A 27,779-nucleotide genomic window follows, 5' to 3' on the forward strand; every position below is an offset into this window, starting at 1 on the left:
AAGAAGGCAGTTCAAGAAGTAGCAACAAGCCCTGAGGACTAATAAAAATGTATGAGTTCTGCAATGCATTGGTATTTATTTCATCTTTTGCACAACTACAATGGAACTTAGATTTTCTGATAAACCTTTTTTTTTTTTTTTTGAGGACTTTTTCCCTGTTTCTTTCCCAGAATCACAGAATGATAGGAGTTGGAAGGGACCTCTGGAGTTCATCTAGTCCAATCCCCCTGCCAGAGCAGATTCACCTGGAGCAGGTTGTACAGGAATGCGTCCAGGCGGGTTTTGAATATCTCCAGAGAAGGAGACTCCACCACCTTTCTGGGCAGCCTGTTCCAGTGTTCTGCCACCCTGAAAGTAAAGAAGTTCCTCTTCATGTTTAGATGGAACTTCCTATGTTCAAGTTTGTGTCCGTTACCTCTTGTCCTGTCCCTGGGCACCACTGAAAAAAGACTGGCCCCATCCTCCTGGCACCCATCCTTTAAATATTTATAAGCATTGATCAGATCCGCCCCCCCCTCAGTCTTCTCCAGACTAAAAAGACCCAAGTGCCTCAGTCTTTCCACATAAGAGAGATGCTCTAGTCCCCTAATCATCTTTGTCACTCTTTGCTGTACCCTCCGCAGCAGTTCCATTCACTCCCAGCAGCATTGTGATCACATATTGGTAAACAAAAAAATCAATTGGAAGATTCTGAAATTATTCCAGATTTGGAACATTATTCTCATTCCTGTTTATTCGTCCCCAAGATAAACATCTAAAAAGTAACGTTCCAAGTAGTCTATGTAGCACCTTGCCACTTGAAAGTTTTTGCATTATGAAAATTCACAGCTTTAGCAATGTAGAAAGAATAAAGCCCATGCATAAATAGGAAATACACGTAAGGGAAAACCAGTAAAGGAATGCAACCAAATCTGTATAAATAACTTAGAAAATTAATAGCCTGCATTTTGAGTAGATCTAGAGTATGTTAAGAAATTTTTATAAATGCACCAGAATATAGGGATAGGTTTAAATTTGATTGATGGATTTCTCCTAGACTGATGCCACTTTAAATGAGATCTGAATATGGCCTTGGTTTGCTTTTAAAAAGGCTGTGATCTTTATTTAGAGGCACTGCCATTTCAAAAAGCATGGGGCAAGCCAGTTACGGTAAGCTACAGACTGATGCCTAGCATTCCTAACTCGTCCACTGTTCTCATATTCTTACACTGTGTGGTATCATTCCTAAATAACAAATGCCTAGACGCTTGTGAGTATAAATGATACTTGATTTTATTATATTAATAAGAATACATTCCTTGTTATCATGCTTATAGAAAAGAACTTGAAAATATGATTTTTTTAAACCCCAATGTTCATTATTTTACCATCTGTCTGCTTGAAAGTCAGTCTTGATTAATCTGTTTTATAGAACAGAATTGTATTTGGAATACATGAGGTAGATAATACTGCATGAAACATCCTTCAAGCAAGTTTTTTAATGTTTAACAAGGGAAAAAAGTGAATATACATACATTTTGCTGACACACTTATGCTTCAGGTGTTGACCAAGAGACTTAGGAGGGACCTCTTCAGAGTTTCTGACCCCATTACAAGAAATATATTATAAGTTACATGAGTGGATTTGAACTTGATTTGTCACATCTCCAACTCTGATTTTGATTGTATTTGTGAAAAAAAAAAAGTCTGCTGATGAGGTTCAGAGAAAAGGTGATTCTGTGGATATTGTGAGTTAGCAAAAGAAGTGAGTAGCCTCACCACTGTTGGTACATGAAAGGTCTGGAGAAGTACAACAGCAAGAGAACAGAAGAAATAGAGAAAAAACGAGAGGGAAGCAGGGAGGCCTGGCAGGAGAAACTCAACGCAGAAAGTTGTACTGCTGAAAAGCTTAATGATAAAATATAAAACCTCTCTGGACTGTGTTAGCTCCGTTCTTAAATCACAAACCAGAAAGTGATGTATAAATGAGTCATTCTTCATTAAAGCCCACTTTTAAGAAGGCTATTTTCCATTTTTAACTCATTAGACCTTTAGGATTTACATTACATGTTTTTGACAGGTGGTATTTTATTCATCAAGATTAGTGTGTTACTGCATGGGAGTGTGTGTATATAGACCAGCCATCAGATTACTTTCTGTCTCCAGTTTTCTTTTGAGGCTGCTACTTTTCCTTCCAAGAACTGGTTGAATTTATCTTAGATAAAAAGACAAGAGTAGATCCCTTAATAAACACACAACTTATTAAAAAAAAAAAAAAAAAAGACAAGAAAAAATATAAAACCAATTCTGGAAAAAGAAGTAATTTTATATGACCTCGACATCTCCTTGAAACAGAAAATGAAACACAAAGGGTGGAAATTCTATTACAGATGTCTAAGGATTAATTGAGTCTCACATTCTGATGCTCTTTTTCCTAAAAGTAATAGTTTCTAAATATAAAATAATATTAACAACAATAATAAATCAACTTTCCCCCCTTTGGTTTGCTCAGTCTTTTGCATAAGCAAATGGATTAGGAGGGACAAAGAGACTAGAACTGGTTATAATTTTCACTGAAGAGCTGTCTGAAGGGACATCTGTCTTACTGAAATCTGTTCATTTTGATATAATATTTTTCCAGGACAAAGCCTAAAATTATTCTATCAGGCCATCTAGATATAGTACTTAGTATTTATTTAATTGTATTTTAAATATATTACTTAATACATCCTGTATTTCAGTATTCATGAAGGGTTTGACTGCATGGACATGAAATATTTTAAAGTCTTTGAAACAAACATTTCTTTGAGGCTTTATTAGCTGGGAGATGTGAATACTTTGGCTTTCTTCCTGATATGATATTTAGAAAATATCACTATTATAGTTTCTTCATAAGCAGAATGCCATTTTCCAACTACCATTAACTAAAAGTGAGAATTCTATATAACTATAATGGGTAAATTTCTGTCTGAAACTAATTAATGACATATTTTATAATTTTAGCATATTTGATTTCCTTGCTTTTACAAAAATGGACATGGCCATGTTGTTCCAAGTTCTGAATAGCTGAAATTCAGCTCTAAGGGGTGAAGTGAGTACATTATTTAAAATGGCATGTGTAACTGCCAGAAAACGTTCCTGATTTTCTTTCTTAATCTATAAAAGTTGGAGGTTAATAAAAGGGGGAGCATGAGAACAAGTAGGGGGTAAACTAAGGGTAGAAAAAAGAGGCCGAGAGTTTTATAGATTGGAATTTATAAATTGAAAGTAGCAATACTAATCCATTAATTGAGTAACATCATAGGTGTTTAAAGCAATATATTTTTACGACTGTGTTAAGAGGTTTTAAAGATATATTTTGCTCTCTGTTTCATAAATTAGTCTTGAAAATGTCTTCCTGTTCGTGAAAGCAGAAATTCTCAAAATCTGTCTCTGGGCATCGTGCCATTTTGTGGTACTAATAGATCATTCTGTTCTGACAGGAAGAGCTTTAAATAAATGTCCGCCCAACAAGCAGCTGTGCGAAACAGGCTGATTTGGTCTCTGTCTTTGGGTCAAATACTTACTGTCTCTGCTGCAAAACAAAATACAAAAAAATAAAGAACTAAAACCTGATGGGGCACATTCGGTTAGCATGGCAGAATTTCAGAACGTCTTGAAAAGGTAGGTCAACATCTCAGCAGCATGGAGGGTATGGAAAGATATTCATGCCCATGGCTGCTGGAGAGGTTTACAGCTGTGGAGGATCCTGACAGCTTTTGTAGGCTCTGAGAACATTACTGACTAACCTGGTTTACAAGCAACTAATGTTAAAACGTTTGATGCCCCAGACGCACACCTTCATCTCTTCCCTGCGTATAGCTCAAGGGACAAAATCTGTGGAGGAAACTAATACCAGCATAGTCAAAAAGCAAAAATAGCAGAGCAGTATAGTGATGTGTTTAACTTCTGTCTTACAGAATTTTTCAGATAAAATTACAAACGTATCACACATACCCAAGTTTGATGAATATGATCCAAAAAGAGTTGTGGAAATGACGGAAGAGACAGAGCTGAGTAAGATGTGGAAAAAAAATCAATCCATCATGACAGAGCTCATCATATGTTACAAGAAAGCATGGCATGAGTTGAGTCAAAGTTTGGTAGGTTGCAGCAGAAAATGAAGGCTGCGGTTGCTGTCTCTGGCTGTTGAACAAAGTGAGCCTTCAAGGTTCAACATGTAGTCAGAAATAATCAACACACAGTCTTGTTACCAACACATCTTGTTATCTGCTGTGATAGAAAAGGATCTAGGCTTTTATAGTAGATCGTGTACTGAACTTGACAGCATCATTCCAATAAAGAAAGGAAAAAGAGAAGAGCTGTAATGAGTGTAGGTGGCAAGACTTGCATTGTAAGACCTCACAAAGAAAACTTCTCTTTTTTGATCAGTTGATTGGTTTGACCTTATGGGTGAGGGAAGACTGGGCAAGACCATAAAATTACAATGATTCTGACCCTTCAATTTATAGTACTTTCCTTTTTCCTTTACTGTTCTGTGTTCAAGAAAGGTGAAGTGTTCCAACTTCACCACCTCTACTGATCCTACCTAGAAAAGTCATGTGATTTATTGTAGCTTGAGGATATTCATTTATTTCTTGAATATTCAGAGACATAAAAGGAAAGAAGTGTTTGAGCCAACACTTACTTACTTATCTATTTATTTATCTATTTGCTCTCCAGCTTTACAAGGGGCATCTTATTCCTGTGAAACATCCATCTCAAGTTGGCATGTCAGAGAGCAGAACTCTCTGGGACTCTAGAGGGTCTCTCTTGAGAGCAAAATGTAGGTTTTCTATCATTTCTCACACTTTGTTTGGCTGTCCATGAAGGCAAACCTTTTGTGAATACTGAAATGCAGGATGTATTAGAATAGCTAGGAAGTGTTAAAAAAATAGATAAATAAAGGATAGAACACAATACTGTTACAAAGAATAGGGAGCAAGAGGTATATTGCATGTTAAGCCTCCTCATCCTCTAGAGCATGGTCTTTAGGAAAGAAGACAAGAAAAAGCAAAATTGCTGACCATCGTAAAAAAACTCCCAGACCAATTCCAGACCACTGAAGTTTCAGCAGGCTGCTGAAAAAGGACTTGCTCTGTAGCTGTCAGTAGTGCTCTGTGTCTCCTGGGGAGTTCAAGCTGACTGCCTTCCATGGCCACAAAATGCCAGCTTATACTGCATCTTTCCGATCTCTCTTCATAGTTGTACTGATGTCTTCTCATTTGAGGAAGCTCTTTGGTAAGAGTCATAATGGGAATTATAATGAAAGGGAAAAGGGTAGAAATGCCACGTCACCATCCAGGCTAACTTCATCTGATCACTTTAGGACACCCTATAATAGAATGACACACCAAGGTTGATGGGCTAGCAGTTGACTTTAGGTCTCACTGATTTAGTAAAATCTCCCTGTTGAAAACTGCTCAGTAAGTTCAAACTGTTAAAATAAACACTGAAGATGTTCTTGAACTCTTAAAAATTATTGAGGAATTCCTTGGAAAAATGCCACTTAGTACCAGTAAAAGATTTTGTGAGTGGGAACCCACAAAATATTGTGATACTGTTATTGTTCTCATAAAATGAAACAAGGCTGATCCTTTACATACTGTTTTCCTCCATATCCTGCTGTATGCAGAAGAGCTTCAGGGAGGTAAATGAATATACTAGTTTTGCATGAAATGCACCGACATGAATGTTTGATACGTGCAGCCTTTAAATGCATTGCCATGCATTTAAATTCACAGTTCTTAATTATCGAAGTTTTCCTCTTGGGTTTGCAGTCAAATGTTTGAACAGTTTGATTAATCACTGCAGTCCTAAATGGTCTGAAGTTAGCTGTTGTTTTGAATTAGATGTCTTCTATCTCTCACGAAGTACCATGGTAGGGTGATGTAGTTCCTGCAGGATCATCTCCTAGAGATGTAAGACCACCAGAGGCCCCATTTATAGTAGCAAGACCAGGCTTTTCATTGGTGGGGCAAGAATGAAAAAAAAAGTAACAAGGGTTATCTGTTTATGTATTTCCTTAAATTTCTTTGTTCCTTCTTAAAGCCCACAATATATACTGACTATTTCCATTTATCAAATAATACAAGTGGCCTGCTTCTGCATTCTAGTTGTCTTCAGCAAATATGCTGCATCAAAGAAAGAAGTGTATTGCAGATAATACTAAATAATCAGAAAACACAAAAGAGCTGTATTTTTCATTTTTTTTTCTCTTCGTTAGCCCTTGTAGTGTTCTATAACATCTTAAAATATGGATCTCATAGAACAGTCTGAATAACAGTAGCCAATACTACCACTTTAATAATATTGTGTCACGATGTAAGAAAAAGCATTGCGAGAACGGAGATCTCCAAAGAAACCAGAGAAGTAAAATTTATTGTTTTATTGTTATGTCCAGTAACAAACTAGAGTCTGAAGCCCCTCAAGGGAAGAGAAAAGTGAATCTGGGCCCCAAGACTCATGAGGAGTATCCTCGTGTGTTGTAGCTTCATCCCTACTTGGTGGAAAGGGAACCTCTGCCATCTTGCCTTCTTTTCCTCACTTGAAAAAGGAAGTTTGTGAACAGTGCCTTAAATTGGACCTTACTTTCTATAAAGCCTTGCAATTGTTAAAAATATCTGAAATGGAAACAATGAGGAAAATGGGGGGTCTAAGCCATTTTTAGTCTTTGTGTTTACACATTAACTGCAAAGTCCATCGCTTGACACAACAGCAGCAGCTCCTACTCTTTTTCTCTCACTTCTGCAGAACTCAGATATAAGGGATTGCTGTGGGAACAGGCCAGTGCTTCCTAACTGCACGCTGCCGTGCTTCTCTTCCCTAGCAGTGGCTCCCTCTGAGTTGGTGGCATTCATCCTTCACCAATGCTTTGCTTGGATCAGTGTTTTCTTTTAACCTTGTCTAAGTCTGTCTTCAGAGGCAGTTCTTTAGTTTACTGTAGATCTTGATTTACAGCATGAAACAGCAAGTGACATAAGAATTGCTCATGTCTTGAAATACTTCAGCACTCCTGAACTGAATCTGAAGCACAGATTCTGACTGATTTATGGTGGTATAACTTATTGAAGCTGATATAATACCAGAAGTGGTTAATTCTTTCTGAAGCACACTACCTACAGTCTCTAGAAGGAAGTAAAAACTAGAATAAATTACTTTATAATATTCATATTTTCTACCTTAGCTTTCTCTTCCAGTCTTCTTTTTAGTAGATCTGCAAGCTGCAATTGATTAAAATACCTATCCTGTGCTTACAAAATTACAGATGTTCAGTCTTTATCCACCACACTATCTTATTATTCATCACCCCCATGACTTGGAGAGTACACAATATTTTAGGTGCAGTGGATTTCAGAAGCTCATACGAATGAGCAATGTAATGACAACCTGTCAAAAGTTAATTTATGCCAGCCAACACTGCAGGACATTCTGCTTATAAAAACACTGTCTTGCAGAGGTTATTGCTGAGTGTGCCATAGCAATGGCTGTGCTTTAAGAAGTACTGACGTCTCACTCTTACTGAGTGAACTCTGTGTGTCGAGAGCATGCGGCATTGTGGTGAAGTAGCCATTCTTTGCTCTCAGTTTTTCCTTTCGCTATCTGTGAAATGTTATGTGTGTTCACACATCTCACTATCTCACAAACCTCGCCAATGAACTTCAAGAGATCTGAGCCTGCCACATCCAGGCAGAAAAAATGGCCACATGAAGGAAAGTATGCCAGCGGGTTACCCTTTGGTCCTCACAAGAACAGTGAGTGATGTAAAGCAGAGTTAATGCTGTGACCTTGAGGGAAGATCAATAAAAATAGCAGGAAAACAATTAAAGAATTCAGGGGTTCCCAAAATGTTTAGATAAAGGTTTCTCTTGTGGTGTTAATGTAGATATTTATTAGAACATTTGCCTGTTTAAAAAGCTTGGGACAAGTCCTGCTATAATTCAGTTTAGGATGAGGTCCAAGAATCCTGAGCGCTTTTCAATATTGACTGCATGCTTCCTTATGATTAAGGCATCAAATCAAGGAAATTTCAAAGCATTTTTTCAGATTCATTGTAGCTGCTTTGTTACCTCTGTTTCACAAATGATACTGCTTGTTCCCTCCATGGCAGCTGTTATTATAATAACATTATCCAGCAGAGACTTAGTCTGAGAATGCAAAACAAATGGCAATGTATCCTTTCAGCCTAACAAAAAATAAATCCAAAATTTCACTAAGGAAAATATTGTTCTGTTAATAATAATGGCTAGAGTTTATTTTACCAACTTTCAATATTTCTGAATGTTACAGATACAGAATGGAAAATTTGAGTGTATTTTTTTCTTGTTCCATCACTAGTCAACATCATGCCTTAGAATTTATTGTCCGGAAACTTTTCTTTTTCTGTATGTTGTTTCTTGGTTTAATTAAATGAACTTGTGGTATTTCCTGTATTGCTGTGGTGGGCAATTTCTGTGGACCCTTAGAAAGAGTGGGATACAAAGGCTGCACAAGAGCAGACATAGAGCATCCCCACTACCTCAAATCCTGACAGCCACAGCCCTGGTTCAGAGATTGTTAGAGAAAAAGAGGGAAGGTGTCCAACCAATATTATCAGGTAGGGAAAACCTGGAATGCAAATCGATTTGCTGCTTTTGGCACCAAAGTGTTTCACTGACAGATTCCAGAAATGTTATGCTAAAAGTATTGCTAATGTAAAACCTGTAAGAAGGTACAGTCAAACCAGTGGGTACTGAAGTGTGAGGTTTGAGCACACAATGACCTTTTCTTCTTCACCTAATGCAGGCATGGTGAGCTTTGAAACAAAAATGATTTATATCCTAGGAAGGCTTTAGATTGGGATCTGTCGTCTTAGGGAGAAAAAAAGAAGGGAGCTGGCTGGGTTTTCAGAATATTTTAAAGGGTTCTCTTGATGCTGACAGAGAGATTTCCCCCTAAGAAAAACACATTTGGATTTATCTTTATATTCAGCTTATTTTTGGTGCAAGTTGTTTGTCTCCATTGGTCTGCAGCTCCCCTCAGGGGAAAACAAAACCAAAATGAAACAACCCACAAAACTGCAGAGCCATTTCAAAGTCATGAGACCGTCAAGTAGTATTGGTGACTGGGTCTTATAGAAAAGTTATATGAGGAAAGAATTGTACTTAACTGCAAACCTGATGATAGTATCATGGTGTCTGGCTGAGCACAAGATGAGAAGGGTTTCCCTCCTACTATGTTAAAGTGATTAGAAAGTTGTTGCTGACTCAAACAAGTAAGTAAGTAAATAAATAGTGTTCATGCAAAGTCATGCTGAATTAGTCTTATTGACTTGAAAAAATAAGACTTACTACCCCATCTTACATTTTCTAAATCCCTATGACTGTAGCTTTGAGGCAAAGAAAGAGTTTTATTAGCAGTCATATTAGCCTCATATTAGCAGTCTAACTGTCGAGAGTTGAAAATACCAGGAAACAAGCAGTAGTAAAGCTTTCACATGCCGACTTCAAGGAATTGTGCATAGTAGGCCATTAAACAAAAGACAGAGCCACTTTTATAGTAAAGCAGAAAACAGGCCTGTATGTTACATTCAGGTTTCTAACAGCTACCGGGAGAATTCGTGTGCTTTTATAGTACAAGCTTCTCTTGCATTTAGTCCTTAAGATGACAGAACCATAAGCAGAAGTTGTTCTGCTGGACTGAGAAGAACCTTGGGAGATAAAGCCTTTAGAGATAAAATGTGAGTATCTCATAAATGCGAAGATTCTGTTGTTCTCACAGAAACCTCTGTGGGCTCATGTCATCCAGTGCTCTAGAGATGCAGTTTGAATGTTGCTTCCATGAGGTGTGCAAAACACTCTTCCTTTTTAAGAAAGCCTCCCCATTCATCTTTTATGTTGCTGGTTTTATGGTTTGAAAAGTCATCCTGAAATTATTTCATCTGCTGAGAGTATGGCTTGGGCTTATGGAAGGGAAAAAAAGGACAGACATACACACACCCTCCCCCTGCTCAAAAAAAAGAAATCTCGTAACAATAGCAAACAGTAAATTAAATGTATCTTACTTGGGACTTCCTTGAATTATTAGATAGTTTTCAGTCTAACAAGCAGTTAACTGAAATTGAGTTGTACCTGTAATTAAAATATTTATACTGAAAATGAGTCAGCCAGCTGGCATGTATAACTTTCCCTCTCTTATACTACTCCCAAGAAATTAAAAAAAAAAAAAGGCAAAGTATTCCTCATTACGATGTTTGAAAATTAGGATCTGCTTCTTTCAGAATGTGCTGCTCATTTTATTCAGAACAAAGACTTCTAACTTCCCTTACTGTGTGAAAACAGAGCTGGAATTAGCTGCTTTAAAGAAGCGGGAGATGGGGCATCAAAGAGCCTTCTGTTCATTAAGATAAACACCGAATATGTGTTTCATGTTTAGTTTTGGTATAACATTCTGAATAGAGGATTAAGCAATTGCTTCCCACAGTCTTAAACTATTGAGATGGTGTGGGAGAAGGAGGGGAATAAAAGGATTTAAGATATTATGCAAAGAATTAGTGTTGAGACAGTAAAAGGTCCCCCTATTACCCATTGAATTCTACATGGATTTAGTAGTGTTGAGAGTGTAACATGGCGCTCTGCTGTGGACACACAGAAAGTACATAATTAAGTTGCAAGAGTCCATCTGAGGTTTCAACCTGGACACTGAGCTTGTGAGATGGACTGCTGCAAATTAATTATGTACTTCCAAACAAAACTATGTACTTTTCAACAAAAAAAAAAACCCATAGTTTCATAACTGAAATTTTTGCTTTTGTTATATCTTAACTTCAGAAAGAAGCTTGCTCTAATCTGTGCATGGCAAGGTATTTTTTTGGAAGTACAAATGACATCTGGGGACACAGATTTTTCCCTTCTTGCTCACAAATGCAGTCACATCAGCTGTAGAACGGGTCATGGTCCACCCCACTTTGTGTTCCCCAAATCAAATTTTATTACATGTGTTTTATAGATCAAGTTGATTGGGCTGTTCATGTGAATCAGTGTGAATAAGGGGTTTGCAATCTGTCCATGCTTCATGCATTGTCTGTGAGTGCGGATGATGGATGGTTTTATGAATTTGCTGATAAGTTAGCTGCAGTGTTTTATGCTGAGCTTTAATGAACTATATTTGCTAACGGTTATGACCAATATTGGAATGGTATTAAATTAGAAGAGCTCCTTTCTGTTGACTCCAAGGAAGCGTTAATGTATTAATTTTAATGCATAAGTTCAATGACAGGCTTTTATATCCTTAGGTCTGTATTTAAAAGTAATTTTTAGTTGCTGTTAGCCAACCTGTAAGCTCATTTTCATATATTTTTGACTTATATTCTGTTTATTTATCTTTAAACTATCAATTGTAGCTACTTATAAGTTACATAATTTTTGCATATCTTTTTCCTCTACGCATCTGCTACTCCTCACTCTGAGAGACAGGCAGTAGCCGGATTTGGTCTGACTTAGGACAGCTGTTCTCATAATTTAGGGATAAAAACCCACCAGGAACACATGTATTTAATATTTTTATTGATGAATATAGGAGCCCTACCAGAGGATGAATGATCAAGGTTCCTTATTAAGTTGATTATATTTTCTTCTCATTATTTGCTTTTCTAGTATTGTATTCATAACGTTTCAGGGTTGCACTTTGGGGGCAGGGGGTTGGATCATCATATGAATATTTCATTTTTGTGTTTGCAGTGTTTTGTTTGAAGCAGGATTGCTAAAAAATAGCAGTGGTTGGAATACATTGTTTAATATGGTTTTAACCCAAAGCACTCAAATTTGCAAAGGAGATATATGAAGCTACCATTACCAAGGTCATCCCCATGAGATGTTCTTTGGGAGAATAACAGTAACTAGGTGACAGACCTCAGTCAGAGACATTCATTTCTATGCATAAAAGAACACCAAAAAAAGCTCAGAAATGAATCTTAATGTATGCTGCTTGGAGGAAGTGAAGGAAGGACTCCAAATGTCTGACAGGATTTACAGGTTCCATGGTTTCATTAGCACATTGACTCACAGGTCCCACATGGTGATCTGTCTTGTTTGGGATTTATTAGAAGGTAGCTACATCTTGGTTTCACTTCCTGCTGATTGGTTTGCTGAGATTTCAGCTCATCATTTCTCTGCCTCATTGCTATCTGTTAGATAATGCTAAAGAATAATGAACCACATTCTTATCCGAAGATGTACGTGAGTTTGGATTTCCTGGAGTAACAGAAAATTTGTTATTTTAAACCTCAATTTCTGTGGTTTTTTTCATAGCAAGTTAGAAAAATAACTGTATATATGATTTATGGTTCTCTTCTTCCTTATCTCCAGTATTTAATTTCTCAAAATAAGAGAGATAAGAAATGTATTTGAGTGCAGATCACAGAGGTTTCTGGTACAGCCTGAAAACCTTAAGCATCAGAGATTTTATTCTAGAGGCTCAATTTCAGTCTCTGCTTTATCTTAATCTCTTTATTCAAAATCTTTTATAGATGTTGACATATGCCTATCTGTCTACAGTTCTTTCAGGAAGAACTAACATTTGAACATTTGAGCTTCTGAAATCCTGGTTGTTCCAGAGAGGAGATTGTATGCCATTACGTGTTTGCCATTTATGTAATGCAAAAAAACAGGTCTATAGTGACTCAAAAGCATTCTATACAGAATATTTATTGGACACCTATGTAGCCCATATTTCTCTGATTACATAAAATTCCATTGGGAAAAAAAAATTACTGCATTTTGCATATAACAAGCACATAATAATACAGAGGTAACACAAATACAAGAAGTTTTCGCCAGGCAAGCCAAGCAGTGGATTTACAGTACTCTAGTGTGCATAGTTTGAACGCACACAGTTTGAACCCTCTTGTAAATGTGAGATAATTTACCCTCCTCTTCCAGATACCTGAACTATCCCACAACCTCTATGTACAGGCACATGCACACATGCAATTCCTATGGAAGGGCTGACATTGTAAATTTATCTGTGGGTTATCCAGTGCACTAGCACTCTGAATTTTCCATACTGAAATAATATTAGTTTCTGTAACAGTACCCAAATGTAAGTATAAGATGGAATGGTGGGTCTGAGATTGTTCTAATCTGTCAGGATGTAGTGTACAAACATGCATCAGTCATATGAGGCTTCACATCTCCACAGGTTTACTGGAGTACTTTGCCAAGGAAATTTGTACACAAAAGTACAAGCTTTCTTTGTCAATCTCTCCTGCTCGATAACTTTGCCACTGCAAAAATATATGGCATTCATTGTGGCAACAAGTAGCATGAAAAATGAGGTGCTATTGGGAAGAAGAATTAATTAAATTATCATGTCTAGCTTAATGTAAAGTCAAAACACACACATGGGGACAAAGTAATAAGAGGCATATTAGTCCACAGAAATGCAAGTGTTTCCCTTTTGACAGGGAAGTCCTTACATTTCTACCACAGGAAGAAGTAAGCAATTAATGAGAATATCCTTTGTGCTGAATGTGTTCCTACACACATAAATACGATGAATGGTATTAGATAGACTTCAACTGGTGTAATTTAGACTACATCAGATTCATTCTGATCCCAATTACAGAGCATATAAATTGTTCTTCATTTTAAAATCATTTTTAGGAGCAACTAGAAACAATGCAGTGATAAGCAATAAAATCCATAAATCAAGAGGGAGTCAGGGCACTTGAGTCCTTCCTAACACTCAAGATGAATTACTGATGGTTTTTCCAAGCTGTAAGTCTTCCAAAAGGCTTAAGGTGTGCTACTTCTTTTATTCCCAAACAGGCAGCTAGGGAAGAGTCTCCAGGTAATCAGAGTTAAGGAACTTGTCATAAAAATAGAGTTCTGTATAGAGAGAAGATAAAATGCAGGAATGCAATAAGGTAATAAATACCAATTCAACCATAATATAGAAGATTACCTTCTCCTTTATCTTAGACAGGCTCAGTCAAGAAATGAGTTTTATTTTTGTGACCGCAAATATGAGACTAGATGCAATAATGCAAGTCCTTAGATCGTATTAGAGACCAAAGATTTGTTTTGTTTTTCATTTTCACCCCTCATATTCTTTTCCCTAGTAGGGAGAGAGAGATGAGGTAAGCACTGGATTTATGCAGTATATAGTACAGATCATTTTGTTTAGCAAAATAAAAATAAATCACAACTATTTTCTGAATATAGCAGTTTTTCTGTCAGAACAAACTTCAGATTGCCAGCATGTTTCATGGAGTTTTCTGTGACATCAGGCCTAATCACAACCTATTCTGTTACTTAAAAATATGGGACCTGGCAACACAGCTTCCTCTCTCCAATCATGGGGCAGTAAAGCAACTGCAGGCTATTGCATTTGGATTTGTCAGAATAAATAATTAAGAGGCTCATCAGCTTCTCACTAATGAACAAGGAAATGTGATTAAGCAACTTTGAAAGAGAATGGCTGAAGACAATATAGAAATGATAGCAGGATGATTGCTGTGAATGAGAGACTGAAATTTCTGAATAAGAGATTTCTTCAACAAGACACAAGGGCAGTAGTTTAATCTTCCATTAAAAGGTTCCTGCCAATTTGGAAAAGCTCTGAATCAGGAGATTACAGCCATCTCAGAAGCTGACAAGGCAGTCACTTCTCTTAAGGGAGCTACTTTCTGGCAAATGCTGAGAAATAACTTTTTTTCCTCTCGCCCCCTCCACTATTTCAAGACTCTTAACTTCTACCAAACAATGATTAGGACATCTCTGAGTAGGCAATCTTTTATTCTCAAAGACTCTGAAAATACAAATCGTCTTTCAGACCAAAATGTTCTAGAGATGCTTGCCAAGTTTACTGTGGCTAACATCTAGAAATTGTACTGATTAGCTTCTGGCAACATTCCTTGAAAGTGCTTTGTGTGTGTTAGTATCTCATTAAATATCTTATTCCTCTTTATTATTCTTTAGCACTAAAAAATGTACTTTGCCTTACGTCTGATCTGTTTCTATGCTTTTACTGTCTGCTCTCCTAGCTTATCTAAAGGAGATAGCACATAACATAGAAACTTGAACAAAAGTGAAATAAAAGAAGTTGCTGTAATTCTTCTGTGTCAGGAGAAAGATATCTTTTTTTTTCTTTTTCCTTTATATACATTTATAAATGACACAACCTTTGTACAGGTAAAGGTGTAAAAGTCAACAAGCAGATTACAGGATTTGTGTCCGAGGGTGGTTATATCAGACTGCATAAGTTTCCAGATACTCAGATATAAAAATGGTACACACAGAAGCATGAGATTCATAGTTACACAGTTTAAAAAAAGAAAGCGAAATAAAATGCCAGACATACCTTTAGTTACAGAAATGCTCGTATACCTCAAATAAGATACTCAATATTACAGAAAATACTCTGATCTAAAACCCAGGCAGAAAAATACCATTCTACTTCAAGAGGCTTTTGAGGAAATTATTCTTTCCCTTTTTTTTTTTTTCCCCACATGATATAGGCCCACCATAGTGCAACGCATAGTATGTGGAATAGAAACCACTTTAGATTTTCAGCCAGAATTCCAGCTGTCTCCAATGGAGATTTGATGGGTTTAAACATGTTGTTAGCCTTCAGGTGTGTGTGTTTCTTACAATACTTTGAGATCATATTGTTATCTTCTAATTGACTTCCATAAAGATGCAAATTCATAGGTTTTCAGTGGCTATGGCATGTCATCCTATAGCATATGTTCTGAACACAAGAATTAGAAGCTATTTTGATAGGGACATCTAACAGAGACACTCTCTCCTCTCAGAAAGCAGAGATGTAGAAGAGATGTCCATCTGTCAGGAAATCTCTGCAGTCCTCTTTTCCAAACTCCTCAGTGTAGCAAAAAAGTAAAACAAAACAAAACAAAAAACCCCCAAACAAACAAACAAACAAACAAAAAAAGCAAGGAAAGACAACATATTTCCTCTTTATGCTTCTTCCATTCTTCCAGGCCAAGTTCTGCAAAAACTTCTCTGCAAAGCTTCTCTGGATCAAATAGATTGCATGGGTGTAGTCAATGAGGTGTTCACAACATCCTCTTTCTTTTTGTTCTGCAAAAAGAAGAGCAAGAGCAGGTTTGGAAGAATATTTCTTCAGTTTGCAAGTAAATTCCTTGTAGGCTAACACTTTTTTTTTTGTAATTTCATTTAGAATTTTTTCATTTTTATTTTATCTTAGACATAGCAATTTGCTTTCTGTGGTGTGCTAGAATTGATGCCTCATTCCCATGGTTTCCAGAGCCGGATCTGGAGCAAAACTTGCTTTTCAAATTAATTGTGCCAGAACATCTTAGTGATATGTATAGGCTAGAACTATCAATGTTGTAACGTGTGTGAATCCATTTCAGTGTAACTTTAGGTTTCTACGATAAATTAATTGTAGATAAGTCCTCGGTGCAACAGTATTTCCAAGCTTTTGTATGAAGAAAGAAACTTTTGCAAATTGTATATTCATTTAAAGGAACCCAAAACTACCAATTTTGTGCTAGTTACCTCCCAGCTACACCATTCTGAAAAGCCATCCTTTTTTTACATTTCCATAAAAGTAAGGCATCTGACATGTACATGCATTTTTCTTTTGTAGGTGGAATGGAGAAAATAAAACAGCATACCTTTGTGTTAGCTCACTACACTTATACTGTGCTGTCTACCTTAAAATATGCCAATGGGGCTCCTGTCATACGTATTTACAGCGATACAGATTTCAGCAATCCTGATGTCCAGGGTCCAATCATTAATTTTAATGTGCTCGATGAAAATGGAGAGGTTATCGGCTTTTCAGAGGTATGTTTTTCTCTTACCTTAACTGAGTGTTATGTTTATATTTTACGCATATTCACAATGAGTTCTTCATCCTAAAGGAAGTATTTTGTTCATAGTGGTCCCTTTTGAGGTTTTGAATTTGTTTCTTTGTAGCTCTGCACAATATATACATACCATTTTTAAAGCAGTAGAAAGAGAATCCAATAAATAGAGCTAGCACAATGCAAAGTACATAATAGCCAAAGCCAATATCTTACAGATTTAATACTTTACATGTAGGAAGTTTGAAAGTAGGCTGTTTTAACAGGATGCATTGACTAGGCAGCTTGATTTCTTTTTGACTTCCTTCTCTAGAGTACTCAAAACCGTGAATTGAAGAGCAAGTCTAGAGAAGCTGATACAAGAGACTGCATTGAAGCTTTTATATACGAGTGACATCAAATCTCAAAATATTGCAGTCACCCGTGAAAGAGGAGTTCTCTTTTCCCTCAGTTCTAATAATTACATTCTTGTCATATTCCTGAGGAAGCATTGAAGATAGTTGAATGATCAGTGTAAGAAGTGAGATTCAAGCTCCAAAAATCCTTAAATGCTGTCTTTCTCAATGGGTTTCGCTAACCTTTATCCATCAGGTGTACTGAGTATCTCTAAGACGAAACTGTGAAATGTTTCTACCTTCGCTAGAGAGGTAATGTTGTACGACCATAATCACATGTGACTGTGCACCATGTAGATGTAGGCAGTGAGTAACACAGGGTAATGTAGCTCGCTTGCTAAACAGCAGAAGTCAGAAAAAAACACAGCGCTCTAGTTTTTTGCTTAATTCTTCTGTTTTTCATTGGCTGATGATTGAATAAGCCCAAGTCAAGTTCAAGTGGATGACCTTGATTTTTTTAAAAGCTGTCAATAACTGGCACCATCTGTCTCAGCGACTACCTCCCTCTGCCAGCAGTAGTGGCGGAGCTGCGTTGCTGTTGGAAGCTGATAATTCTGGACAATTAGGGGCAGAGTGGGAGTGCTGCAAAAGATGTTCCTCAACACTCTGGCAGAGAAGAGAAGAACCGGGTAACAAGGGAAATGTAGAGACGTGTACGAGAATACAGGAGGAGATCCATATATACACAAGGGAGGATAGAAGTGAAGCAGTTACTTTGTAGCCTGTCAATATGGAGTTTTACAGGTCTTTGTAAGGCACTTACCACACTGATAAACATGGGATGGGTAAATGTATAGTGCTGGAGAAGCTCTTCTTCCCATACATCTTTTTTGGACTATGCTACCAAATAGCCTCAAATATTCGCCACACTTCATTTCAAAGAATTCCAAATTTTAGGAGTGAATTATCCATTAATACATGGTATGAGTATACATGCCACATTGAGTATGTGTGGCAATGTTCAGAAAAGACTGGAGGTATATTAACACAACTGAGTTGGTAAAGCACTCCACAAACACCCCGTTGCTTCAGTCCTTTGGTTAAAACTAAAACTTTTATTTGCACTTTTGATTTTCACAATTTCTTAGTAAAAATGGCTCTTGCCTTTTTAACTTTTTTAAACTCAGCTGTACTCTCAAAGAAAAAAATATTTTATAGTCTTATGCCTCCGTTGTGCCTGTTTGCTGCAGTGGCTGCTCATAAAAAGCTTCTTTATTGATCTGTATCATCTGGATTGTGCTATTCACCAGATTCTCATAATTTCTGGCATGAGTATGTAGAATGAAGAACTATAAAGTTTTCAAATACGTACTAGTCACATCTGCAGTGCCTGTTAGATTACTTCATTTAATTAAAATAATGTGCAATTTAATGACTTTTAGAAATTAACAAGCAACAGCGCTATTCTTTCCAAAGCTATAATATGTGTGATATGTAGATAATTGGCTTCTTTATGGAATTAAATTCTTTCATAGACATCTTATAGCAGTTATGGGGGAGAAAAATGTTTACTTCTTCTTCATGATTACAAAGAAAATATGTATAGCAGAGAGAAGCTTCATCAAACTGACAATATAATCTCATCTTCATACCTATATGGATGTCTAAAATTAGATAGATTTATTCAAATCAAAGTTAAATCAAATATTTCCATTAATGGTCTAGAAATTAAATGCTGTCCTCTAGTTTGGTCACATCTGTGATCTGCGCATTCATGTGGATTCACTGATCAGTCTTCAAATGCAATCTAGTGGCTTTAGGAGAGCACAGTTTCAGAAGGCTCCCAGAAAACATTTTGGGGAATTTTTAATGAAGGAAAAATTGGATGACATTTCTATCTGACATACCTACTACTAGTGGACACCAATTAATGACTCAGGTTGTATTTCAGCTACTATATTAAAAAAGAAATGACAGAATGTACTATTCCTTTATGGATGATATTCCATCTATAATTAATTACTTATAACCAGGCATCCAACCAGTTCTATTTGTCTTTCTGACAGGCAATTGTTATGTGCCCATTGCCTATTAGAGGGCACAGTGTGGCTGGACATTAGCATTTGGTAGCCTGAAAAGGACAATCTGACTAACTGATTTTGGAGAAAATATTTTGACGAGGTTTGGAGCAGTTTATTGGGAACATTTGAGATTGGCAAGAAAGGCTTCATAAGTAGACAGTGTCTTCAGAGGATACCAAGCTTACTTTTAAGCCTCAAGATTTACATAATTTACATGATATTCAAAACTCTGAACTAAGTCCAAGATATTTAGGATGTGAAAAGCGTGTAGTGAAATACATGACATTTAACACTGACACTGAAAAATGAAAGCAGGGAAAAAACGATGTCTTTCGCCTGTGTAGTATTTGGGAGAAAAGCTGTTTTTACCTGCTTCTATTATTTCTCACTGTTCTCAGAGTTTAATTACCAGAGCTAACAAGATTGTGCCACTAACCACAAACATGCCTGAATTACATACAGAGGGTCAATTGCACCAATAGGAAATAGCCACAGTCTCAGATTCATCTTTGAGTAAAACCTTCATTGCAGCACTCAAGATCAAATGAAGGCATTTCATTGAAGTGAGACGCACAAACGAAACCGTACCATGATTGCACTCTCAGGATGGCAGTGTTTTTGACAGCCTCCTGTCCTGAACCAGGGCGGGGGAGTCCGGTCTCTAGAGCATCGAGAGCTCTCCCTTCCCTGGCTCTGAATACAGACAGGGCCTGTATATGGGATTTATGTACGGCACCTACTTATGGGGCCTGTGCATGAGGCCTGTGTATGCTATGAGGCCTACGTATAGGGCCTGCGTGTGGGGCCTACAGACCAGGCCTTAGTATAAATCAGGCCAACACAGTGGGCCTGTGGGTGAGAGCTAAATACAGCCCAGCCCAAAGTACAAACTGGGACTAAATACAGCCTTGCTTAACAGGCCAGGCCTATAGGCACAGAAAGAGTGGTCGGGCATTGGAATAGGCTGCCCAGGGAGGTGGTTGAGTCACCATCCCTGGATGTGTTTAAGAGACGTTTAGATGTGGTGTTGGGGGATATGATATAGGGGAGAACTTTGTAGTGTAGGGTAGATGGTTGGACTTGATGATCCCAAGGGTCTCTTCCAACCTGGATGATTCTATGATTCTATGATTCTATATAGAACACTCAGAAGTTAAGCAGTGATAAGGTGGGAGTGAAATAATTACGGAAGCTGAATTGGTATTGCTTTTTCATTTAAATGTTTCTTTGTGATTGTTGAAGGGTATCGCTGGTTTAGAGTATTATATTTGGAATAAACTTGCTTTGTATACTATATGTATCATTGGTTTAATTGACAGTTTAATTACTGGTTTGGTTATTTTGCTCTAAATGGTAATTAAAACAATCAAAGAAGAGGGACTTGCAGGCTCCAAACACCAGTAGTCACTCAAAAGCTTTGTTTTTTCTTCATTTCTTTATCTAGGGGTAAAACTACTGCAGTTTTGAAATCTCCATAAAACTTTTGTCTTTGGGCACTAAAACTACCTTAAAATTCCTCCTTTGGGCTGCACCAGATACTTCCCATGAAAATTATTTCCTTCAGCACAGCTGTATTGTAGGCTACTATTGGTAGTAATTTGTTCTTGAAATTACTTGGGAGGATACCTGTATTCTTTTCATGCAAGCCACCTGTCCTCTGCAGTAGCACGTCTGTCATTTTATGTTATGTGTTTATTTTCACTGCAGCACCAAAAAACCCTGGTTATGAACAGGGATTAAACTATGATGAGTACTTGACAGGTCCAGGACATAAAGATGGCCTTTATGCCAAACAGCTTCTTCATATTTACTTGTCTAGTTAGAATGGACAATTCTCCAGCATTATAGTTTTTGCAATTAATGAAGTGTGGACAGATGACAAGCTGGTGATTTTCAAAGGTGAGAAAGTGCAAGGGTAGAGACAAAGGACCTCTGCAAAGTCAGTGGTGCAGGATGGAAGCAGCAGAGTTGACAGTAACGCAGCAAGCCGTCAATCTTCTACTTCCTTGTGAGGCTACCAGGAAAAGCAGCAATTCACCCTAGATAGTAAAGGGGGGTTGTGATGTCACAAAAATGGGGTTACATATATGCTCAATGCTGAGCTGATACTGCAGACTCTTCACACAGAGAATCAGCATTGGTTCATTTATTAATAGTGGATATCTGTAGTCTTCAGCATATATGAATGTCAAGTGTTTATACATCCCCGAATCCTTCCAATCTCTGAAGCACTGTTTGACAGCAATGACTCAGCTTCAGTTTGCATCCTTGCCATCTTTTTTATCAAAAGCTTGCATATGACTCTGTGAGGTTCCAGCCTGTTTTGAATGCCAAAGAGGAGATGGAGCAGCTGTAAGGGAAAAACATTGATTTGAAACAACAATCATCCACACAAAAAAGTGGATTTCTTACAAATCAGGTCAAAGTGCGAAGTTGTATGTTCCCTTCCATTTGCAGATCTGAAAAAAATCACCATCTCTGCTATGAGGAACCTTTTGTGCTAATATTATTTTAAGTTTTCCTCTTTAATTCTCATCAGGAGTAGAGACCAGTGAAATACTCTTTGTATGTTCAGTAGATAATTGCAGAGTAATTTTATAATCCTTTCACGTTTCATTCTGTAAAGTCAGTTTGGGAGCTGGAAGAGGGGAAAGGAGTAGGAAGAGGGGAAAGGAGTAAGAGGCAGAGACAGGCAGATGGAATTTCTCCTGAAACATTTCTTGAATTGTATGCCCTGGAGAGCTCTTACCCAGGAACACCTTCCAGTTCAGTGTTTTCTGCCCACAGTGAAATATAGCACTTCCTTTATAAAGTTTTTCTTTTTTTACTCTGCTCACCTGAGACAATATTTTTTTTCTCCTGTGTGTCATGGGCATAAAAAGGTGAGCAAATCATCATAGCTATCTTTTGGAAAATGGCCATCATTTCAGTTGTGGATTACCAGCTCTCTTTCCGACTCTGCTTTTTCACACTCCTCCTTTGTTTGGAGCCTGAAGCTAAACAGAAGTAGCTTGTTGTGAATGTCTCACCTGCAAAAGCTCCCTTGGTATCCCTATACGCTTGCCATGCCTCCTAAAAATCCTGTCAGGAAGGGAACAAGCATCAGTCCATTAGCAGCCAGCCTGCTTGCCTGCCACTTCACACTTGGGTGTGATAGACAAACTGCTATAACTGGAATCAGCTGCCAAAGATGGAGAATGTAAACACTTTGGTTTGCCTGAGGAAGGCTCTTCTGTACTGTTGCATATGGATGAGTTTTGCCTCTCCAGACTGAGAACCCTGCTCAAATAGATTGTGATCAGTTTTGTCTAGGAGCCTACATTAGCATGTCCTGGCTCACTCTCATCAACCCAGATAGAGTAAAGGGAAGTCTAGACTTTGAACTTATCTTTCTTCATCCATTTCTCAAGAAAAAAGCTATGAACATTTCTCAGCAGATAACTTCCAATGTTTGACCCTTCAGCACAGATGTATAATGCAATTTGATGACTGCTTTTATTATGGCTTCTGCCCACTGTCTCATCCACCTTCCATCTCAACCTCCCCTGAGTTAATGTAAGGATAGACTCGACCCACTGCTGGGTTTTTTTTCCTTTTCTGCCTTTATTTTCTATCATTCTGAAGAGAAGACCAGGGTCTTAAGTGGGAATGTGTGGCCCCAAAGCACTTAGATGTAAGAACAGCTACACCGGATCTCACATTGGCACCTTCTCTGATCTGGTAGCCTCTTTCTGCCAGTGTTCACATGCTAGCAGAATAAGAAGAGGAGAAAACCAGAATGAGTCCCCCAAAAAGCAAAATAAATTTTGTTTTCTTTTTAACCCCATTTGTCCTTTTGCATCCAAAGCATCCTATGGCAATGAATTGTCTTATAAGCAACTTAGCAGTCAAGGCAAATTCATCCCTCTGGTTTGATAAGATGTGGAGGGGGGAAAATATATCTTAGGAGTGCAGGGACTATGAGAGATTACCCATTGTCATAGTGTGCCAAGATAGGTTCATCTTAACCTGAACCTTTTGGCAACCTCTGGAGGCAGCTCATTCTGGCATTTAGTTATATTCACTATTGCAAAATATTTACTAATGATTAAGCTAAATTTTCCACAATGTAGCCGAAGTCCATTATTATATGGATTGGGCAAAAAAGAGACACCAGTTTGGGCAGGAAAGCAGAAAAAAAGGAGATTCCAGCCATGAGAGGCAGAGGAGAGCTGGACAAGCAGTCTGAAATGGTGTTGTATGGGAGAGGTGTGACCAGGGAAGAGGCAGAGCATTATAAGCAGGTAGAGGTTATTCTGTCTGTTTGTATTTGGACAAGTCTTCCAACAGAAGTAACACGGGACAAAGTGATGTGAGGCAGGGTGGGAAATGCACATAAAGGTAGTTGCTCAAGGTAAATAAAATGGTAATAGCCAGTTCTGGAAGTACCTTCATATTCTGAGTACATTTTCTTTGCGTTAGTTTCACAATATTCTCTTTAACAGCTTCCTTTTCCGTCAGTAATGGTTTAATAAATTGCTTAGGTGGACCTAGATCAGTGGATAGGACCTGGCAATGGCCAGGTGAAATCCTCTGCTTCTGCTGTAGTCTTTCAGTGTCACCTTGAAGGATTCAATGTCTCTTTTTCCCACTTACTCTAATCTCACAGAGCAGAGAGGAAATATGTTAAATACTGGCAAATCTTCAGATATCAAGTGGCGGATACATTTGTATATACACACAGCTGATTGAATACATATTCATATCACTACTTATCATTACATGATAAAAGAGACTATACAATACCTGCAGCAGGTAGATTTCTTGAAATAATTGCTGTTTGTGTTTTAGACAGTACCCTCGGTACTGGTAGATTAGCGCCACTGCACTGGTACAGAATTAGAACAATGACAATGTGAATTAGAAGAGTAGGGAAAAAAGGAGCTGCAGCATTTCACATGCACAGGAAACTGTTACCAGGTCAATTTGATCAGACTACTGACCGGAGCCTAGTAGTAGCTATCAGTACTTGTCTGGAAATTTATACCATGTCCCTACAGCAGAAAGCAGGTTGCTGTTAGGCAACAGTGAGGGATAATTTCTACTTTATTTAATCTATGTGAAATAAATCTTCATAGAAAGTTATTAAGCAGGAGATCTTTGTTGTTCTTCAAACCATAATCCTTTTATGTTTTTTCCATCTGGTACTTTTTACTTTTGTGTAAAACAGTCATTCAGTTTTGCAGGTAGAGAAATGCAGCATTTTGTCATCTGGGCCAGAGAAAATGGAAATCCAGCATTTCTTAATTCCAGCTAAGAACGTCTGTGCAGAGACGGCCAAACTGCTTCGAGTTAGTTACACTAATGCTTTTAGAAGTATATCCACTCATTATATTAATTTTGATGACTCAGGGAAAGAAAAGTGTTCTTAACATGCCTAATGGGATTTTTGGCCATCTTCCCAATAGCTACCTAAAAATGGCTGGGGTTATTGCTCAGTATTGATTTTAGCTATAGATTTAGCCATTGATTACAGGAAGCCAGGGATGGCAGATGGACCAGCACAATAGAATGCAAACAGGATTACAAGGAGAAAAAGATTGTTGTGAAGATTACTGTTGAACATCCACTAATTTCCTTGGCTCCAATTAGTTTCCAGTTGCACCGGGGATGTCAGGTAAGCACGGAGATAGCAGCAATGCAGCAAACCACACTGGCTTGCCAATAAATTGCACCTTGTTGCTTCAAACAGTCAAGAAATGACATTGCAATCTGGATCTTTGCTTACATTTGCTTACATGGCACTGGGCACTCAAAGACAGCCCTTACAAAGAGCTCTTTAGGTAGGAGATTACTGACTGAGCATAAGGAGATGCTGTACTTGAGAGACTCAGTGTGATAACTGCAACCTAGTTAGTAGGTAACAAATCTCTCTTCTTGCTGAGGAATTAGTGGCAGAGTACAGGCTGAGTTGCTTTCTGTAATATCTCATTGTCGGGGGACAAAGAGGCATGTGAGATAGTATGCTTGAAATTGCCTACTATTAAACTGCTCTTCAGAGCTGGTCAAGGTTAGAAAGCTTCATGAAAGCCTAGACTGAAGGTGTTGCCTGACACTGCTTCTCTGGAGTGTCCTTGCATGTTGCTAAGGAAACAGGAAAGGAGATAAAAGAAAGATGCTCATAGTTGTTCAGATAAAAGAATCTCAGATGAATGAGGGAGGCTGAATATTTTCTGTTTAGTAACTGGGCCAAACTGTTGCTCTAAACTACAGACCTCATTACACAGGGGAGAAATGTGAAAAGAAAACACATGATAGCAGCACTTTTGACAGCCTCTGCTGGATTCTTTTTTTCTTCATCTTGGTAAAAGCAGATCAGCTGCCTTTGAATGCATGTAGTGTCCAGTTTTAAGTCCACCATCTGAATCCTCCAAAGACAGAGAGAGCCTGGCTCCACCATCTCTATTACCTTCCTTGCATCTTCCTGCCCCATACACAAATCCTGTATAGGACTCTGTATGACCGTAATTAAAGTAATATTTCAACAGAGTCCATCATGGGATTTCTATTATACAATCTCCCTGTGATCTATTATCCCCATTTTCAGGGGATAAATGCAGACAAAGGAGGATTTAAGCGATTTAAGAGAAAGGCGAAAAGGTGGAGAGGGTTTTGACTGGCACATGAACTAAATCTATGTCACTAGACTTTCAGTATCATGCACTGCACCATTTTATTCCTAAGCATTGTTTCCACTTGTATCAGTCTGCTACGTTCCCCTTTATCCCTTCTTGATATGAGTTACAGCTTACTCTTCTGTGTTGTTTGCCTCTGGCTTCCACTTCTCTGACTAGTAGTAGTCTGGCCCAAAGCCTTTAGCCTACAAAATAGCTAGGGATGCGCAATGCGATGTAGAGATACTGACCTTTTCCTATGACTCACAAGGGAACGCTCTGTTGAAATCAGAGTTAGGAAGCCACAGAGGACTTGGGTTCCTTTGCTTTGCTTTTCTTCCTGCAATCCATCCTTTCCCTGATGTAATTTTATCAGACCAGATTTTCATTGTCACTAAATGCAGTTTAAAAAAAATTAAGAAGAAGCTAAGAGAAAATGCCATTGGTTGGAGAGACCTGTCGCCATTGAGATGCCAAGTCAAAGAATGTGAAGGTATTTAGCCTACTCATCAGCCTGTTCAGTTTCAAATAACTGAATCTTGGACTCATGAAGTTTATATATGATCCAAATAAGCCTATGCCCTAACTCACCGCATGTACTACAGAGAAGAAAAAAGCATTTGAAAAAATGTGAGGTCATCCATTAACAATCAAGACTGTGTTTCATTTCTTCCTTATAGCCAACCCATCCCCAAAGTTTCTTCTAGCTTCTAGATTGCAGAAATGTAAAATTATTGTTACTCCTTTAAGCATAGAGAACCTACAGTTTGTTATGTGTATGACATCTTCTAAGTGAGAATTCCAGCAGAAGGGCAACCCACAGGTTCTGAATTATGCTGATGTTTCCAGCCTGCTTCTCTCCCATCCAATCTGAGCTGATATTTGGCCGTCTTTGAAACCAGCAGAGAAAATTATCACATTGAGTGCAAAGATCCTGATAAGCTAGCATTTCCACTATCGTGGCACTGAGTTTGGCCATTTCAGTAAATTTCAGTATCTCTGTCTAATACCTCACTGCCTTCTACCAAAGGGCTTTGGGTCAGGGTGAGTGATGAATGGACATGGAATGAAGAGAGATTTGCATCCACTCTCCAATTAGTTTAAACCATTGTCAACAACTAGAGATGCAATAAGGAAGAAAGGATCTGATTCATCAATACTGTGGGAACCTGCCCACATAGAAATTCTTTCTCTGGGATGGGAAGAAATGCCTCATTTGCAGGAAACCATGCAGTTAAAACAGTTTAAGTATACTGTAACTCAGCTAAAATGCTTTTTTTCCTCTACAAAATGATTTGGAATCAAGTGCTGATTTTTTTTTTTTTTTTTTTCTTCTGACCTACTTCTTATTAAATTGTATTAAACAAGATTAAGCCTGCATTTGCATCAGCAACAACATTTCACAGTCAAATGCTGGATGACAGAAAGAGCTAGCTTACTTTCTCTCCAATTCCATGCCATGAATCAGTGAATTAATTTACCACTGGATGTGGAGAATGGTGTCATGAAGCCGGTTTTATAACCAGCCATCAGTGGTGTGCATTGAAATTCATGTAATGAGCAAATCCATCAGACAGACAAACTGCTTTGAAATTTGGGCATTGCAGAAAGTGGAATGAGAAGTCCCAATCCCAATTCCCGAAGGACAGTACCTGCCAGTATTGACTTAAACAATTTTGGTTTTTCTGGGACACTTCATGATCTATTATTAAATTGTCCTTTATTCACGTGAATAATTCTTGTGATACTCAGTAAAATAACTTGCACAAATAAGAAGTACTTGCTTGACTAAGAGCTACAGAATTGGATCCTCTGGGAATGACTTCAGCAGGGGTTCCTAAAGAATCCATCATTCTTAGTG

At 37.9% G+C, this 27,779-nt stretch overlaps 1 protein-coding gene across 1 annotated transcript in view; it reads left to right on the plus strand.

The window, feature by feature from the left end:
* MOCOS (molybdenum cofactor sulfurase) overlaps positions 1-27,779 on the plus strand; it is a 219,082-nt gene that overhangs the window by 149,287 nt on the left and 42,016 nt on the right. Inside the window, exon 6 of the mRNA XM_074146562.1 lies at positions 16,630-16,829. Coding sequence (XP_074002663.1) covers positions 16,630-16,829 — 200 coding nt within the window. The remainder of the gene's footprint in view (positions 1-16,629; positions 16,830-27,779) is intronic.

The sequence above is a fragment of the Numenius arquata genome, chromosome 4 (genome assembly GCF_964106895.1).
Source record: "Numenius arquata chromosome 4, bNumArq3.hap1.1, whole genome shotgun sequence".
Lineage (NCBI taxonomy): Eukaryota > Metazoa > Chordata > Aves > Charadriiformes > Scolopacidae > Numenius > Numenius arquata.